This window comes from Pseudorca crassidens, chromosome 7, assembly GCF_039906515.1.
Source record: "Pseudorca crassidens isolate mPseCra1 chromosome 7, mPseCra1.hap1, whole genome shotgun sequence".
In the NCBI taxonomy this organism is placed as follows: Eukaryota; Metazoa; Chordata; class Mammalia; order Artiodactyla; family Delphinidae; genus Pseudorca; species Pseudorca crassidens.
In genome coordinates this window covers 39,030,726-39,047,619 of record NC_090302.1, presented here as the reverse complement: position 1 = coordinate 39,047,619, position 16,894 = coordinate 39,030,726, and the positions used below count along the sequence as shown (strand labels likewise).

At 45.5% G+C, this 16,894-nt stretch overlaps 1 protein-coding gene and 1 long non-coding RNA gene across 10 annotated transcripts in view; one reads left to right on the top strand and one right to left on the bottom strand.

The window, feature by feature from the left end:
- Positions 1-2,745, bottom strand: part of LOC137227739 (transducin-like enhancer protein 1) — an 87,896-nt gene extending 85,151 nt beyond the window's left edge. For all 5 annotated transcript variants that reach the window (XM_067744089.1, XM_067744094.1, XM_067744090.1 and 2 more), the window contains exons 1-4: positions 2,603-2,745; positions 1,724-1,824; positions 218-281; positions 59-103 (exon numbers count right to left, since the gene is read on the bottom strand). In XM_067744089.1, coding sequence (XP_067600190.1) covers positions 59-103; positions 218-281; positions 1,724-1,824; positions 2,603-2,626 — 234 coding nt within the window. In that variant the 5' untranslated portion in view covers positions 2,627-2,745. The remainder of the gene's footprint in view (positions 1-58; positions 104-217; positions 282-1,723; positions 1,825-2,602) is intronic.
- A 1,480-nt stretch (positions 2,746-4,225) lies between these two features.
- The window catches only part of LOC137227737 (uncharacterized), a 165,737-nt gene continuing 153,068 nt past the window's right edge, over positions 4,226-16,894 (top strand). For all 5 annotated transcript variants that reach the window (XR_010944984.1, XR_010944982.1, XR_010944983.1 and 2 more), the window contains exon 1: positions 4,226-4,377. This is a non-coding gene — a long non-coding RNA (uncharacterized lncRNA). The remainder of the gene's footprint in view (positions 4,378-16,894) is intronic.

Here is a 16,894-nt window from a genome sequence, read left to right as displayed (position 1 = left end):
AGTATAATAAAATCATGACTTACTTTGCATTTCAATTTGAGATTTTGCTAAAGCTTACCTGTTTATGCATTTCTATGTTTAATCCATATGACATTTCATAATACTGTAAAAAAGAAAAAAGAACCAAGCATTTCATTAACTCACATTTCGTAATGCCGAGAACCCATATTTGTTAATATTACGTGAAAAGGAAAAAAGCCTAATCTTTGATACCTACCATCACATAGTGCCTCTGCATTTCTGTCTTTTCACTTGCCAGTTTCTCACATTCCAATTTAAGGCTACGAAAACAAAACAGGCAACTTAATGTAAACATTATGTCACTTGTTTTAACATCTGCCTCACATATTTGCACTTCAAGTAAAAACACAGACCAATTTGGGAAAACCATAAACTATCTAGGTAAACACCCAAAAGCTTTGTCCTTGCATTTAATAGGGAAAAAAGGAATAAGGAGAACAGTACAAGGTATCCACTCTGCAACTATTCTTTTTCTTCTTGGTGCAGACCTGGTCTCATGCCAAGAACGAAAAAAATCTGTCAAGACCTCTGATCTACTCAGAAGACTGATTTCTCCTCATGGTCATCTGTTCACTCGTACTTGCTTCCCTGCATCAGAGTTTGCTTCCGTGGACTTCACCAAAACCTGGCCTTTGCACAACCTTCAGTCTCAGGCATAGGCCATCTCTGCCAACTCAAATAGTCTCTAGGTTTGAAAACTGTACCTGTAAAGTTACTTCTACAATTGTTGGTCCCTTTTAAAACCTTTGTTTTTTAATTCCCTGCCAAAACATGTTACATAGCTTCTGCAATGAGGTACGTTGAAGTCTTCCCTGCTTGGTAAACATAGTGTAGGCAGGTATGCTTCAAGCTCTAGAGATTATTATCTTCAAGTAGACAAAAGGCCAATAATCACAAAGCCTCTGCAAAATAAGAAAATTCACACCCAAGCATCTGTGTTTTTCAAGTGTGACAAAAAATAAAAACTGTCATTACACAGTTATTTCTTCGCTCTAATCAGCTAAGACTTAATAGAAACAGGGGAAGAAACTAACATTTCTAGAAAGTCCACTATGGACAGGGTGCTTTACAAATAGTTTACATTTATAAATTTTCTGAAGCAGCTCTCATTACATGAAGACGCTAAAGCTGAGACGGCTATAAATGTGACTCCAAGCCCTGTCCTACCCAAACCAATCCAGAATGAAGCCAAAGCAGGTGGGCTTCCCCCTACACACATCCACCCCACCCCCCCTCACCACCGCTAATGATGGGCACAACTGAAAGCATCTACCCTCCATAATGGACTTTGCCTCAAAGAACTCAATTCTAGTATGGCCAACAGTGATTTCAACACCCGCCTTGCCTCCCTGAACCTGTACTCCTGAACTGGGGCATCGACTGAACCAAGGTTTCAGCTCAGCCTGTTGCAAAATAAATAAATGAAGTGCAAATATTGACAGTTCTCATGCAACTCCTGAATACACGAAAAAAGGCTCCCTGGAACACAAGCAAACGGGCAAAAGGGAAACAATGGGAGGAGGTGGAGACAAGAGAAGAGGCGGCCCGGGAAGAGCCGGGAAAGGGGGCAACGTGAATGACAGGTCTTAACTGCGACTCCACACGCCACCGCCTGGACGCAAGTACTAAGTACAGCCGCCGCCACCACCAGGGGCACGGAGCTGCCGGGGCAACCGCTCAACGGGCGCGGCCGGACACGCACCTGTGATACTGCGCCTGCAGGAACTGAAATTCCTCTTTAATCCGGTCCAGGGACTCCGGGATAGTGAACTTGAAGGGCTGGCCTGCAGCCTGGTGCGGCGTCTAGGGACGACCAGCGAGGGGGACCGAGGGACGGATATGAGGGCGGTTGGATAGAGAAGTCAGAGAACGAAAGAGTGGGTGGGACATAAAAAATAAAGTTAGAAGTGGCGGAAAACAAAGCCCCAAACTCGAGTTTACACTTCACTTTGGGGAGAGGGAAGGTGGACCCTCCCAGATCCGAAGCTTCTAAAGAGGCTTGGAGCCTCTTCCAGCCTCCAGGGCGGGTCGCGCGGTAAGCGCGCCCGGGTCACCTGGCTGAAGGGACAGGGGCTCCCCGGCGGCGAACGGGGAGGACCTGGCCAGATTGTCGTCGACACCGCCGCCCTCTGCCTCACCGGGGCGATAATGACCCCGGGCACCAGAGGAGAAAACCCCCTTACGCTCCTCGTTTCCAGTGTCGCCGGGGCCACCTTCAGGCGCGCCAGAACGGGGGCCGCATTGACATGTAAATAGGCGAGACGAAAAACAAAGGGGGGCGCCCTACCCGCCTCGGGGAAGGGAGAGGATGTGGCCGCAGGAGAAACCCCAGTCTCCCCGAGCGCCCCGCCCGCCCAGTCTAGACGTCAAGTAGGAGGGAGCCCAGAGCAAAGGGGGGAAATTGAGTTTCAGTCCACTCCCCACCACAGGAGGGGAGGGCCCGGGACCTCCCAAGCCTAGCACCCCTGGAAGCCAGGGTCTCCGCCAAAATGCAGCAGCCACCCACCTCCTCACCCAAAGCAATAGCACCCACCCACCCCCACTACCCTGCTCCCTATTCAGCCACCCGACCGCGCCTCACCGGGTGCCGGCTCTGCGGGAACATCGCTCTGGCGGCGGCCGCGGCTCTGTTCCCGGGCAACTCAATTCTCCGCTCAATTTCCAACTTTAATCTCGCCGAGGAAAATTAAGCCGGGAAGCCAGGCAAAAGCGGGTAGCGCGCTGGCCACGCACGCAGGCGCGCTCGGCGGGGCGTACAGGCCACTCGGCGCCGGGCCGCTCCTGATCCCGCTGGTGCGGGCTCCCGCGCTCAGGGCCACATCACGGGGCAACCCGGGCCCGGCTGCACCAAAAACCTGCGGGGCGCCGCCGGCACTCGGGAAGAGGGCGCAAGGGCTACGCTCCAATCCGCGGGCCTCGGCCGCCCGTGCTGGGAGGTGGGGGCGCGGTGACTCCCGCCGCGCTCCCCTCGGCGATCCGCGTGCGCCGCAGCCGTCCCGGGCAAACAAATCCAGGCGGGCTGCTCTCCTTCGCTATTCTCCGGGTCCGCCTCTTTTCCGGGTTTTCCCTGCGGCGCCGGCCGCCGGCGAGGTGCAGGTGGCGCGGCGCTCCGGGCTAACCCCACACAAACAAACGTGACGGTGTACAGGGCTGACCGCCGCGGGTCCGGGCAGCGCCCACAACCAGGCACCCGCGGGCTCCCTGGAGGCAGCGGGGTGCGAGGTCCCGGCCGCAGCAGAGGCTCCGCGCCCGGCGCTCCGCAGCCTTAATCCGAGCCGAGGAGCGCGGGATGACGATGAGGCGGAGAAAGTGAGGAGGGCGCGCCGGGAGGCGGCTTGGCACGCCCAGTGCGGCCGGCTCTCGGTATTCTCCGCAGTTGCACAAACCCTCCTAACCCTCCTGGGCTACTCCGCGGAGGGCAGTCCCGCAGCCTCTCGCTGCTCCTCGAGCCCTGGGCGCATCCGGGCGCCGCGGCCCGCGCGCACTCGTCCTGCACGGCCGGCGCGACCGCTCCGGACCTTTCCTCCGAGCCTCTCTGTCGACCCCCTTTCTTTCCTTTTCTTCGTCCGCCTCTCCGCAAAGGGCGCTCCAGCCCACTGCAAAGTTCTCTCACGACCCGGGGAACGACATCCAAGAGATGGTGGGGAAAAGTCCAAGAGTGCTCTCCACCGCTCGGCCTCCCTCCCCGGCGGGCAAACTCCGCGGGCGAGTCCGGAGTATTCGCGGCGGGGGTTAAGTCGCCGAGGGCCACCGGAGGTCCGGGTTGGTGGCGCGGGTCCCGCCCGGCCGTGCGAAGGTGGGGGTGGCGCAGTCGGCTGCCTCGGGGACGCGGGGCACAGGGTACCCGCCGCCGCCGCCGCCGCCGCCGCTCCTGCAGCCGCCGCTCTCGCCGCCGCCGCCGCCGCCGCCCGCGCCTCTCGCGCCGGTTACATTAACACGCGGTTTCACACTCCGGAGCTAACCAGCGCCGGCCCCGCCCAGCCCCGCGCGGGCGGGGGGCGCGAGCGCCGAGCCGGCGGGGGACGTGGGCCCGCTCTGGTGGAGGGGGGAGCGGGAAGGCCCGCGTCAGCCAATCGCGTGCGCCGTGCCCAACGTGGGTTGCTGACGCAACGCCTCCTCAGAGCCTATGGCAGCGCGGCACCGAACGGACTGTCTCCCCCTCCCCCCTCCTCTCCCACCCCGCTCGCTTCCATCTCCGCCATCTCCCCCGTCTCCCCTCCCGTCCACCCCCACCCCTCCTCCGCCAGCCGCGTCCTCCCCGGCTCGGTGAGGAACTGTTCCTGGAGGAGCCGCGGGACGCCGAAACCAGCCAATGGGAAGCAGGGAGACGCGGAGATTGGCACTGTAGATGGGAAGGTCGGTGAGAAGGAGAGCGGCGGGGCTGGGCTGTCAATCAAAGTAACGTGGGACAGCCGAGGGAGCGCGAGGGAGCGCGCGGGAGCGCGCGAGCGGGAGGGACCCGCGAGTGTGCAGCCGCGAAACCTGGGGGCTCGAGTGTGCAAAAATCCTGCCACTTGTTCACTTTCCCTTTAACGAAAATCCTCAGATCTCAGTGAAAGTAACTCAGAGACTAACCGCGTAGTTTCTAATGAGGGAGAGTGGGTGCTTTTTGCTGGTTCGAGCCAAACGCGTCTTTCGAAGCTGGCCCCTTGTTTGATGCTACTCTTGAAAGTGAGGTCACATTCAAAAATTTCTCTGAGGATTGTTTTTCCTTGAGCTGCCTTCTCGCGGACTCACGAGGAGTGGACTGTGCACTTTGTGGAAAATGCATAATGGGCAACTCATTGGCTGGCGTACGTACACCAGCGGCTTAAGACTAGGCTTCTGATGCCCACGCCCCCTTTTGCACCCAAGGTGGTAGGAATTGGTTTTTATTGGAGTATTTCAAACCACTTTGCAAAAAGATTGGCCTGACTTGGTTTGGCGGGAAGGATACCCGCGGTGCTGCCAGGGTAAGGCACACGCGTCCCAGTCACAGATGCGTTGTTTTGCCCGCGGCGCGAAATCTCGGGTCCTTCTCTTGATAGTCCTGATTTCGTTGTGTTGGGAAGTTGAGGGCTGCTGAGAGTTTTAGGGGCCTCTCAGCGACATGACCACGAGTCTGTTTCCAATTACTAGAAACAAAGGGAGACAATGGGATAAACAGCACTGAGACCTGAAAAACCTGTCCTGCCCACCCCATCCCCATAGTTCGGGTGGTACCCCCCTCCCCGGCAGAAATGTGTAAGGAGCTGAATGGGAAGCGTTGGGTAAAGGACGTGGAAAAAATTCTTATGAGGTGGAACTTGACTTTAAAAGGATTTTGAGATTTTAAATAAACAAGGCATACTGCGTCAATCTCCAGTTTTTGTCTGTTTTTCTAAGTACATCCCACAGAAAACCTTCAATATTGTCGCATTTATACTTGAGTTTAAAGAGCAGTTCAGTTGAGCTATTTCCACATGATTGGTACGTGAATAATGCTGTTTTAGCCAAATGGTGGTGAATTCTTCCATGAGAAAGACACATCCTTGACAAGCATTCATCTTATGTTGGAACATACTAAGTTTTTGGTGTTAATGGCCTCCGTGTTACCATTATTTTACTTTCAAGAGAGTTATGGGAACGCATTTATTTAAACAGAAATACAATTTATTCGAAGATTTGCTTTTACAGAGATCTTTTTCTTGAAATATTAAAAGAATCATTTTAGATAATACATTTCACTGGTGGAGTTCTTAAATATGTATGATATTGATTTGTCTATAATTGGATCAATCCCAAATATCAATAGAAATGAAAAATTAAAGGAGTGATTTTAGCCAATCTGTACAACACCATAGTAATTCTCAAACAAGTTCAGCATTGTGGCTCATTAAGTGGGGTAAGGGAGGGGTTCTATTATTCATTTTGCTGACATGAGAAATGAATAGGAAGGAAGCACTGCCCCTTTTCTTGGCTAAACTTGGTGATGATGAGAACAGGCTTGCTCCACATACAGAACTTTCTGAACCATACTGCCATGGGCAACTAAGCTTTGCCCGTTGGCAACCTGTGTGCCTTGAAATCATGTAATGAATGGGCCACCTATACCAGTCTGTGGTTGGTTCATCCCATAATCAGCTCCAGGATTGTACAGAAAGTGCTTAGATGCCACAAATATGCCTGTGCATGCTGGGACAACTAGGGCAACTGAGACTTTTCTCTGGCTTACCCAAGCTTTACTTTGATTTACTGGCACACGCTGGTACTTAACTTTAAGTAGAGAAGTTAGAAGAGGAACAAAACTGTTGCTACTTCTTTTTCTCTCCCCTCCCCATCCCCTTCAAAATCAGTTCTAACACATTGTTTTTAAATGTTCTCTAATATAACTGTTCACAGCAAACATGTCTACTCACCATATTTCCTAGTTTGCCAAGGGTAAAACTTAGAAATTCTCTTTTAACTAGTGCTTCATTACCAGTAGAGTTTGAATCACCAGGCTTTCTGATTTACTTATGATGTAGTGTCTGGAGAAAAGAAAGAGTTCTGATTTGAAAATTGGAAGGCCTTTAATTGTTTGCATGAAGATGGTCGATTTTTGATGGCTTCTTTCTCTTACAGCACATTCTCCTTAAGACAGGAGGCTGGGCCCTTTTTCAAGGTCATGTTTTCTATGTGATTGTCATGCTGTAATAATTATACTACAAAACTCTCATCAAACTGCATTACAAATGATGCTGTTTAAACAATCAAGTAGCTTTAATCTTATGTTTTAAATAAATAATATATGTGCAGATTGCCTACAGCCTTTTTAAAGGAAAATAGTCCTACTCACAAAATCTATAATTTTGGTCTGTTGTTTAAAGTCTGTTAACCACAATCTTCTTTACCTTTAACATATTCATATGTTGATGATGTTTTTTACATGAAATAATATTAAATACCCCTTGTCCATAGGAAATTGTCTCTGAAAAAAGTTCCCTCTTTATCCTCTGCAAAAGAAACAAAAAGATTGCCAGATTTTTTATTTTATCATCGATGCATATATGAGTATATTTCCATTCATTTGTTGCTGAGTTATCAAATTTTCAACTCACCAATAGTATAAGTGATTACAAAAACTAGGTCCTATCTATAGTACAGGCGCTAGACACAATGGGAAAAATTATGAATGCTGATCATAGAAATTATGCATCTTTTAAATCTATTACTGTTTTATTTGAAATAAATAATAATTATGCACAGTTTTAAAAGATCACTTTTGTCATTTTCTCTTCCTTTCAGCTGTTATACATTTCCTCATTTGACTTGTTTTTTTGTTTTTTTTGTTTTTTTTTGCGGTACGCGGGCCTCTAACTGCTGTGGCCTCTCCCGTTGCGGAGCACAGGCTCCGGATGCGCAGGCTCAGCGGCCATGGCTCACGGGCCCAGCCGCTCCGCGGCACGTGGGATCTTCCCGGACCGGGGCACGAACCTGTGTCCCCTGCATGGGCAGGCGGACTCTCAACCACTGCGCCACCAGGGAAGCCCCTGACTTGTTTTTTTTAACTGGAAGTGTTCTTAAACCTAAGAATGTAGGGTCCAGAAGAAATCTTCCGAGCATTGCTTTAAAACCTTTTTTCCCCCTCACCACTTTACCAAAGAAAAGGGCAGGATGGGCATGGTGGGTGGAGGGGAGAAAGCAAAGAAGAAAGAAAAAAAAAGTCAGTAGCAGATCCATGCAGCAGTAAAACCTCAAATAAAATCACATCCAAAGAATCTCTTGCGGTTTCACACAATATGGTAAAATTAGAGATTGCAGGAAACCAACTAAATTAAACTGGGAGCATTTGAAGAGAAACGAGCAGACTTTATGAAAATGACACATTGACTGACCAGTATGCTTTTTTTATCAACAATTTCTTTGTTAAGACGCAGATCAAAGGAACCTGCATATGTTTTCATTTTGTTCTAACTAGAAAATTACATCCAGATGTTTAATAGGCATTTGGTTGGTTTTTCAGCATTGATTAGATATGTTGGTTCTGTTTGCTTACAAGTGTAGCCGGATCATTAGCTAATGCAAAGAAATGTTTGCTGTGAGTTGCTAATTAGGGCTTTTGGAAACCCTCCATGCTCAGGAACAATTTGTACAGTGGCCAGAGAACTTGTGGGACTTCGGGAAGTTGTTTTCCTTTCTCTGTCAGGGTGGGGAGAAGCAGACAGCCCAGTTCCCTAATCTCTTTTTGCCTAGGGGGATTGCGATGCTATCCCTGAGGACTGGAGTGCAAATAAATTAGGAAGAGACCACACAGGCACTCCCAAACCCAGAGATAAATGTGCTCTTTCTGGAACCACCACAATGCTGTCTTTGGGGGTTGGGGGAGCAAACATCTAAAATGCTGAACATTAACATGTCGAAGATGCTTGGTGCTAATGTTATCAAATACACAGCCTTTTAAAGTATACTTTAGAGACAGATGGGAAAGCCCTTTATGATAAACGAGTGTACTTGAATTCATTACTGTAGTACTTATAATTGAAAATGTCTCCTTTGCAATTTCAGTACTTTTACAGGGTACAAGAGACCAAGCTTTGGAAGGGGGAGGCTGGGGCTCGCGAAAGGAGTGAGGGCGTGTAATTTTGGAGACGAGGATGAGACTAGGAGGAAATGCAGTGTTTACTTTCACAGCCCACCCATTTGTTTACCTTGTTGAAGCCCCAAAACTTGTCGGAGATTAGCCGTTCACACGGTGTTCAAATAAACTGAGAATTTGAGGCACCAGGCGGATAAACTTCTTAACTGGCCAGTCATGTTTTTAAAAACACTTGGCCTGCGGAAGAACACCACCTCAGCTGGGGCGAATTTTGTTTATGTAAGTCTGAACTTCTACAGAGGTGTAGGTCCAAAATAGCCTGTGTTTAGAAGTCCTCCTAGAGGTGCAGATACAAATGCTCCTCTACATCTCACCGCCCCTTCCAGGCCTGCTTACATCTCTTGCCCATGGATGGCACACGTGTTAATTTGTTAATGTGGATTGGTAAAAGTTGGGATAATACACTTTTTTTTTTTTTTAATCCTTTCGGTTTAGCATTTAGCTCAACAGAAGCTGAAGGGCATTTGGTAGACAAAAGAACAAGTAGTTAAAGGAAGTACCTTTGACGGCTCCTTCCTACATATTCGCATAATAGAGCAAACCCTGGCCTCTTAATACCCTCTGAAATTACCCACCTTGCTGCAGGCCTTGGACTTGCTAGGAAACCAACCTTAAACAGGGGCACCTTTCCTCTGGCCTTAAAAGCCTTTGCTTTTGGCAGTATTATTTAAATAACTTTTCTTCCTGAAGCTAGCAATTTCTCTGAAGGGTTAAAGCTGAGTTCAGCTAATCTCTGATCACTTGGTGCCCCTCACGGTTGAAGGCAGGTGAACTCTGGAGATGACAAAGGGGCTAGAAAGCAAGTGAATATTCCAGATACCTCCATGGCTTCTAGAATGCTAAGTCTAGACCTAGATGAACAAGCCAAGTGACATAATTACAGAATGTTGGAACATTTCACAAGACGACTGGCCTGGGCTCTTTAAAAAGTCAGCGTCGTGAGAAGGAGAAAAAAAAATTGGGGAAGGACTGTTCCCTAAAAACAAAGACATATGATGAAAATGCAATGTCTGAATCTTTATTGGCTCCTGGTTCAAAAAAGCCCAGCAACTATAAAAGATGTTCTTGGGCAGTTTTAATGTGGACTGGATATTAGATAATACGGAATTATGGCTAATTTTTTTTTTTTTAATGTGAGAATTGTGGTCGTGTCAGAGGATGTTCTGAGAGGATGCATGGTGTTACATGCAACATCAAATGATGTCTGCAACTGCAGAAAAAAAGTGTGGAAAAAGAGAAAGCAAATCTGAAAAAAGTCTACAATTATAGAATTTAGGGATAGAATCTGCAGCTATTCATTTACTATCCTTTCAACATTTCTGTATGTTTGAAATTTTTCATGATAAAAAGTGGAAAGCCATTTTAGGTTCATTGTCTACATCTTTTTCTTCATATGTTAATGGTAATTCCCTTCGTGGTTAAAAGATTGGCTTATGGGCTTCTCTGGTGGCACAGTGGTTAAGCATCCGCCTGCCAATGCAAGGGGACATGGGTTCGAGCCCTGGTCCGGGAAGATCCCACATGCCGCAGAGCAACTAAGCCCTTGCGCCACAGCTACTGAGCCTGCGCTCTAGAGCCCACGAGCCACAACTACTGAGCACGCACGCCTAGAGCCCATGCTCCGCAACAAGAGAAGCCACCGCAATGAGAAGCCCACACACCACAACGAAGAGTAGCCCCCCTCGCTGCAACTAGAGAAAGCCCGCGCGCAGCAACAAAGACCCAACTCAGCCAATAAATAAATAAATAAAAAGGTTGGCTTATGATGTTTCTACTTTTAAAGAGTACGAAAAAATTGGCAATCTTTTTCTTTCTTTCCCCGGATCATGCTAAACCTATTGTACTAACACCCAAAGTATTACCTGGTGTTTTTCTCTGGATCTTTTAGTTGTTGTATTATGTATGATATTTTATTTTTGTTTGTTTTTTCCTGCAGTCTCAAATGTCCCTTAGTTATCCATTAACATACAACGGAAATCTTTAACTAAATTAGGACATTACATTAGCAATCCTCTAATGCATCGTCCTGTGGACCATCAAGCTCTGAATCACCAGAAAATCTACCATAAAATAAACAACTGCTTACATATTAAGAATAAGGTAGTAGCAAATAAATTTTATTTCAGTTTCTTAATTCCCATTATAAATAGTTGTTCTCCTCACCTTTTCATCACTTGAACCCAGAAATGAAATTTATAAATTGTTAGTTTGATTTGGAAATTTCCTTACTATTTTAAAATATAATGCTGAAACAGATTATTGCTCTGTGTACTAAGCTTTAAATATTAATCTTGTAAAGAAATGAAAATAGCACTACATCTTGGATGCTGATATTATGAACATCTAGAATCACAGAGGCACATATTTCTGATGTGCAAATAAACAGTTTTCCAAAAAGTTGTGAAAAGTGACAAGGCATAATCTGAGGGTTGACAGTTGGAATGCCCCGTCCATCAATTTTTTCTCTTTAATCATGGCTATTTAGCATGATTTTGTTTTTCCTCTCACCATTATGTTGACTGAAAGGAAACATTCTGTGACAGTGGTAAGCAGATTCCAGTCTGTGCGTGAACAGATTAAATTCACAACTTCCAGTGAAAAACTTGAGTGCATTAAAGGGAGGCAAATATGAAAATATAGGAAAACCAGTACTTTTAACGCAGTGTCCAATATATCTAGCCACCATCCACATAAGCAATGCTTATGTAAAATGAAAAAGATAAAAATAACTCTCACCCTGACAGAAAAAGCCCCATGGGGACAGAGTTACCATTCTGGTTTCCCCCATTGGCAGTCTCCACACTTCAAAAGAACTGGCAAGATACAATTGGCACTTGAAAAAGTGTTACGGAACATTGACAAGTATTAGAGAAATGTTGATTAATGTAAACAGCCTGCCTCAAGGAATAATACCTTTCTTAAGAAAACTGGTTTCTAATTAGCATTCCTATGGATATGGGTATCTCCAGGTAACTCCAGGAAGTTTTTCAAGAAGTTATTTGCCTTTGCTGTTGAGTGGGGGCATCAGCATATTTATATCTTTAATTTCTGAAAACTTTAAAAAATTGGTAGGTTAAAAAGTCAATGGACCTTCATAAGAAAGAACAAATTTTGCCATTGGCAGAAACATGGATGGACTTGGAGGGTATTATGCTAAGTGAAATAAGTCACAGAGAAAGACAGATACTGTATGCTATCACTTATATGTGGAATCTAAAAAATACAACAAACTAGTGAATATAACAAAAAAGAAGCAAACTCACAGATACAGAGAACAAACTAGTGGTTAACAGTAGGTAGATGGGGTGGCAGGAGTGGCAGGTATAAACCATTGGGTATAAGAAAGGCTCAAGGACATATTTTACAACACAGGGAATAGCCAATACTTTGTAATAGTTGTAAATGGAATATAAGCTTTATAAAATTGTATAAAAAATAAGTAGTCAATCAGTGGACCTTAAAAAGGAAGGAAATTCTGACACACACTACAACATGGAGGACTTTATGCTAGTGAAATAAGCCAGATACAAAAAGACAAATACTTCATGATTCTACTTATATGAGGTACCTAGAGTAGGCAAATTCATAGACAGAAAAGAGAACTGAGGTTGTCAGGGGCTGGGGAGAGGAAAGGGTGGGGAGTTATTGCTTAACAGGTACAGAGTTTTAGTTTTGCAAGATGGATAGAGTTCTGTGGATGGATGGTGGTGATGGCACTACAACAGTGTGAATGTACTTAATGACACTGAACTGTGCATTTCAAAATGGTTAAGATGATAAATTTTATGTGTAATGTTACCAATTATTTTTTTAAAGTCAGTAGGATTCCTTTTTTTGGTTATGTACCAGTTTTACAGTGGATTCTTATCCTATTCATTTCCTGCATACCATTGTTTGTTTACTGAGCACTTAGTATGCCTCAGGCGCTGTTCTAAGTGCTTTATTGTTTGTATTACCTCATTTGACCCTCAAGGCATTTCTATTACCATCCCTATTTTACTGACCAGAAACCTGAGGCCCAGAGTCACTTGTAGGAGAGCTGGGTTTTGAACCCTGGTATTCTGGAGAACTCACTATCAGCCACTGGCCACAGCGAGTACTAGTTACCCTTCAGAGTGCCATTTCTTATTCTCTCCTCAAATCCCTCATTGATCTATTGATAGAAAAACACATACGTATTTTGCTCACAAGCTTCGTAGGCTTTCTTAGTACTTTGGAGGTGAGGTTGATAATTTAAGAATATATATTCCTGCAGACAGAGCTCCCTCGGGGCTCTAGAACTGTGTCTGCCAGCAGAGAAATGCAGCCACCTTCAGTTGTGTGCTTTCTGGCAGCACCTGATCCATACACCAAGTTACAGTTCATCAAGAAAAGATGGGCTCAGTAGCCAGCTGAAGCAGAGGAATGCTAGAGACAGCAAATTTAATTTCAACTAGGACGGTAAAGCAACTGTCCTGATTCACAACGTTGCAAATGTTACACTTTTAAAAAATAAAAAAAGCAGGGGGATATATAGAGTTCTGTGATTAATGATGCTTTGGGATGTCCTGGTAATGGTAGACGTGTAGTCTGGGTCCTGATAATATGTTTGGAAACATTTGACCTGTTGAATGTAAATGGATTGTTTCTATCCTCCAAAACCCTCTTAAAATCAATGGATTTTGAGTATCTTTGGCCATGAACCATACTAAGAAATACATTTTAAAAGCCTCAGTTCAGTTCTCTCTCTTTCACATACACAGGGGTCATATACACAGGTAGCAACACAATTTTAAAACATTACTTTAAATTATGTTACTGTACTAGTCAGTGTTCTCCAGAGGAACAGAACCAATAGGAGAGAAAGAGAAGAGATTTATTAAAGGAATCGACCAATGCAGTTATGGAGGCCGTGAATCTGCCATCTGTAAGTCAGAGAACCAGGAAAGCCAGTGGTACAATTCAGTTTGAGTCTGAAGACCTGAGAACCAAGGGGCTACTTGTGTAAGTCCCAGAGTCCGAAGGCTAGGGAACCAGGAGCTTGACATCCCAGCTCAAGAAGAGAGGAGAGCTCGCCCTTCCTCCTTTTTCTCTGTTTGAGGCCCCCAATGGATTGGATGATGCCCACCTGCATTGGTGATGGTGATCTTGACTTAGTCTACTGAATCAAATGCTTACTTCCAGAAGCGCCCTCACGGACACACCCAGACTGCTTTGTCAGCTCACTGAGCATCCCTTAGCCCAGTCAAGTTGACACCTAAAGTGAACCATTACAGCTATAGAATTTTTCAATTTGATTATTAACTACTTCAGCTTATGGAAAGTCATTAACCCCAAAACCATATTCATGCAAAATGGTGACACAAGTCTACTCAATAACATTAGGACAGATTGTTCCTTCCTTTACATTTTTGGCAATGATAACTCATAATCCCTACCTTAAATGCCGCTGCAGAGTTCCAGATCAATAGGATTCGAAGCTCTTCAGAGAACTTCCTGCATAATTCTTTTGTCACTCCCTTCTCTGCTGGCCCTTTTCTGCCTCAAGTTTCCATCTCCGCTCTCAGGATCCCCATCCTATCACCCACATCCCATGGCATCCCTCATCCTCCTTCCTGCCCCATCCCACCCCAAGCCTAGAGTGTTTTAACAAAAAGAGTACCAGACTCAGAAACAGAGGGTCCTGAAATGGAATCGCTATCTGCCTCTTACTGTATGACCTTGGGCAAACTACTCCCCTCTCTGAGCATCAGTTTCCTCACCTATAAAACCAGGAAAACAGCACAGGTCTCTCAAGGTGGTTGCATGGACTGAAAGAGATAAGCTGAGATAACACAGTATCCTACTTCACTCAGTGCTTGATCCTGAGAACCTTGTTCCTTTCCCTCTTTTGCCTGGGGCTTGATGAAGGCCCTACCCTAGGTTACTAGGAGCTGGGGGATTACCACCCCTGCTATTATGCATCCTTGAAAATCAGATAGCACAGATTCTAAAAGTGTGTTCTGTGGAACTCTAGTCCAACCATGGCCCAATACTCTGGGGCCCAAGAAATACGTCACCATGGTGTTTCTTGGAGGCAGGAACCATGGATCTTGAATGTCTTCCCATTCATAGACTGTCTCATACTCAAGGAAAAACACCCCTGGTACATATATCTTTTTTGGAAGTGAAAATACAATTTGGGGTGGGAGTGCTATGAAAACAAATAATGAACAACATACAATGGTTATTCTGGGTGGCTAAATGCCCTGAGTTCCCCATTTAGATAATATAATAAGAAAAATGTGGCTAATCAGTGAGAGGTTAATGGAATTATGTCTCAAATACACTCTTCTTGAGTGCCACACCATCTCACCCAATGAATGTGAAGCTGTGCGTTGGAAAGACCTTGAGAAACACATATAGAAATTATAATATCTAATCAGTCAATTAGATATTTTTTTGGGGGGGTAGGAGTTTATTAATTAATTACTTTTGCTGTGTTGGGTCTTCATTTCTGTGCGAAGGCTTTCTCTAGTTGTGGCAAGCGGGGGCCACTCTTCATCGCGGTGCGCGGGCCTCTCACTATCGCGGCCTCTCTTGTTGCGGAGCACAGGCTCCAGACGCGCAGGCTCAGTAGTTGTGGCTCACGGGCCTACTTGCTCAGCGGCATGTGGGATCCTCCCAGACCAGGGCTCGAACCCACGTCCCCTGCATTAGCAGGCAGATTCTCAACCACTGCACCACCAGGGAAGCCCAGTCAATTAGATATTAACTGAACTCTTTGAGGAATGTGATCTGGCCTAGGATTCTTTTTGAACTGGGAACTTCCACTTTGCTTTCACATCATCTATTTTATTAGCGATGGCCGCAGCCTCTCAATCTGTGAATAAGGTTCAGTGAGAACTGATGAGCCCTGCCTAAGTAAGAATCCTAATGGCCATGGGTTGCTGTTCTGCAGTAGAAGTCAAACTCAATTATCTTTAAATTCAACAATTCTCTGTCAACCAAGGGTCGCTTTAGGACCTCTTCTATGTGTCTTTCTTCATTGGAAATCTTTTGTTTGAAATCAGGCCTACTTTAGAAAGACAAAAAAATTGAAATACAAAACCTTCATGTATGAGGAGAGTGAAAGGAAAAGAAGGGATTTTTCTTTCTAGATTTGGCTTTTTCCAGTAAGGATGATTAAACCATCGGGTAAACAATCTTGGCTACTCAGATCAGACTAAAAAAAAAAAAAAAATCCAAAACCCTCATGATTTATAAAGCGTAGTGTGCTTAGCACTGCTGTGTACAGAGACCAATTCTACCAGCTTTTACATCTCTGTTGCTCCCTCCCCCGACCGCAGCCATTTAAGGGGGAGTTCTATTTGGGAAGATAGAACAAAGCCTATTTTTATGCTGTGAACAGTGCAGAGCTCCCAGTGGTGGAGGAGGGGAGAAGAGGAACGAATAATGGACAAGGAAGAGAAGGTGGTACATAGTTCTCCTTAAATTTTACTTAGTAAGAATTCCTTCAGTGTCAAATGGGAGGCATATCTAGAATCTGCAGTCTGTCAACTCGTATCCGGTGTCTTCAAACAAATCCCAGGAAACACAGACCTCTTTTTCAATAAACATGTTCACATAATAATACATTAGCAGACATTAGGACCAGCATGGACTGGAAGGTCTACAGTTACACTGGGCTAGAATTATGAAATTCTTTCTAGGAATGAAGTATGCTCATTTCCATCATTCTTTTGGGTTGAGTATGGAAGACAACATGGTTTGGGGGAAGGGCCAGGGGTGTGGGTGTTGGTTGTGGATGGAAGATGTTAATGATGGGAACTTTTTATTTCTAGTGCAAAAAGAGCATAAGATGTTCCTCCTGTGAAGCCTATCATCCACCTTCTTGAAAAGTGTTTTGAAAGGATTCTGCATAGTTCTACAATCTCATCAGATACCCAGTAGGAATCTCAAGCTGGATTTAGTTTCACTGAATTTAGCTCAGTGGTCTATATAGTTCTTCCATACGAAAAGGGAATCAGTAGGGCAACAGCCTCTTCAAATATTGGCTTTAGTACTCAGAAAAGTACAGATCCTGTGCAATCCAGCAAGCCTTTAAAGTGAATGGAATTTCTTTGGTGAAGTGGGTTTTTTTCCAGCCACAGCAACTCTTTTAGGGGCTAATGCCCTACTCATGAAGCTCCATTTGTAGACCTTTTCACGAGGCGTCTAGATAGTATCATTCACCTGGGCTGTTGGTCCTCAGTAGGTGGACATTTTCTACTTTTTTAAATCATTAAGACTTAGCTGCCCCATGTTTCATTTGGGGGG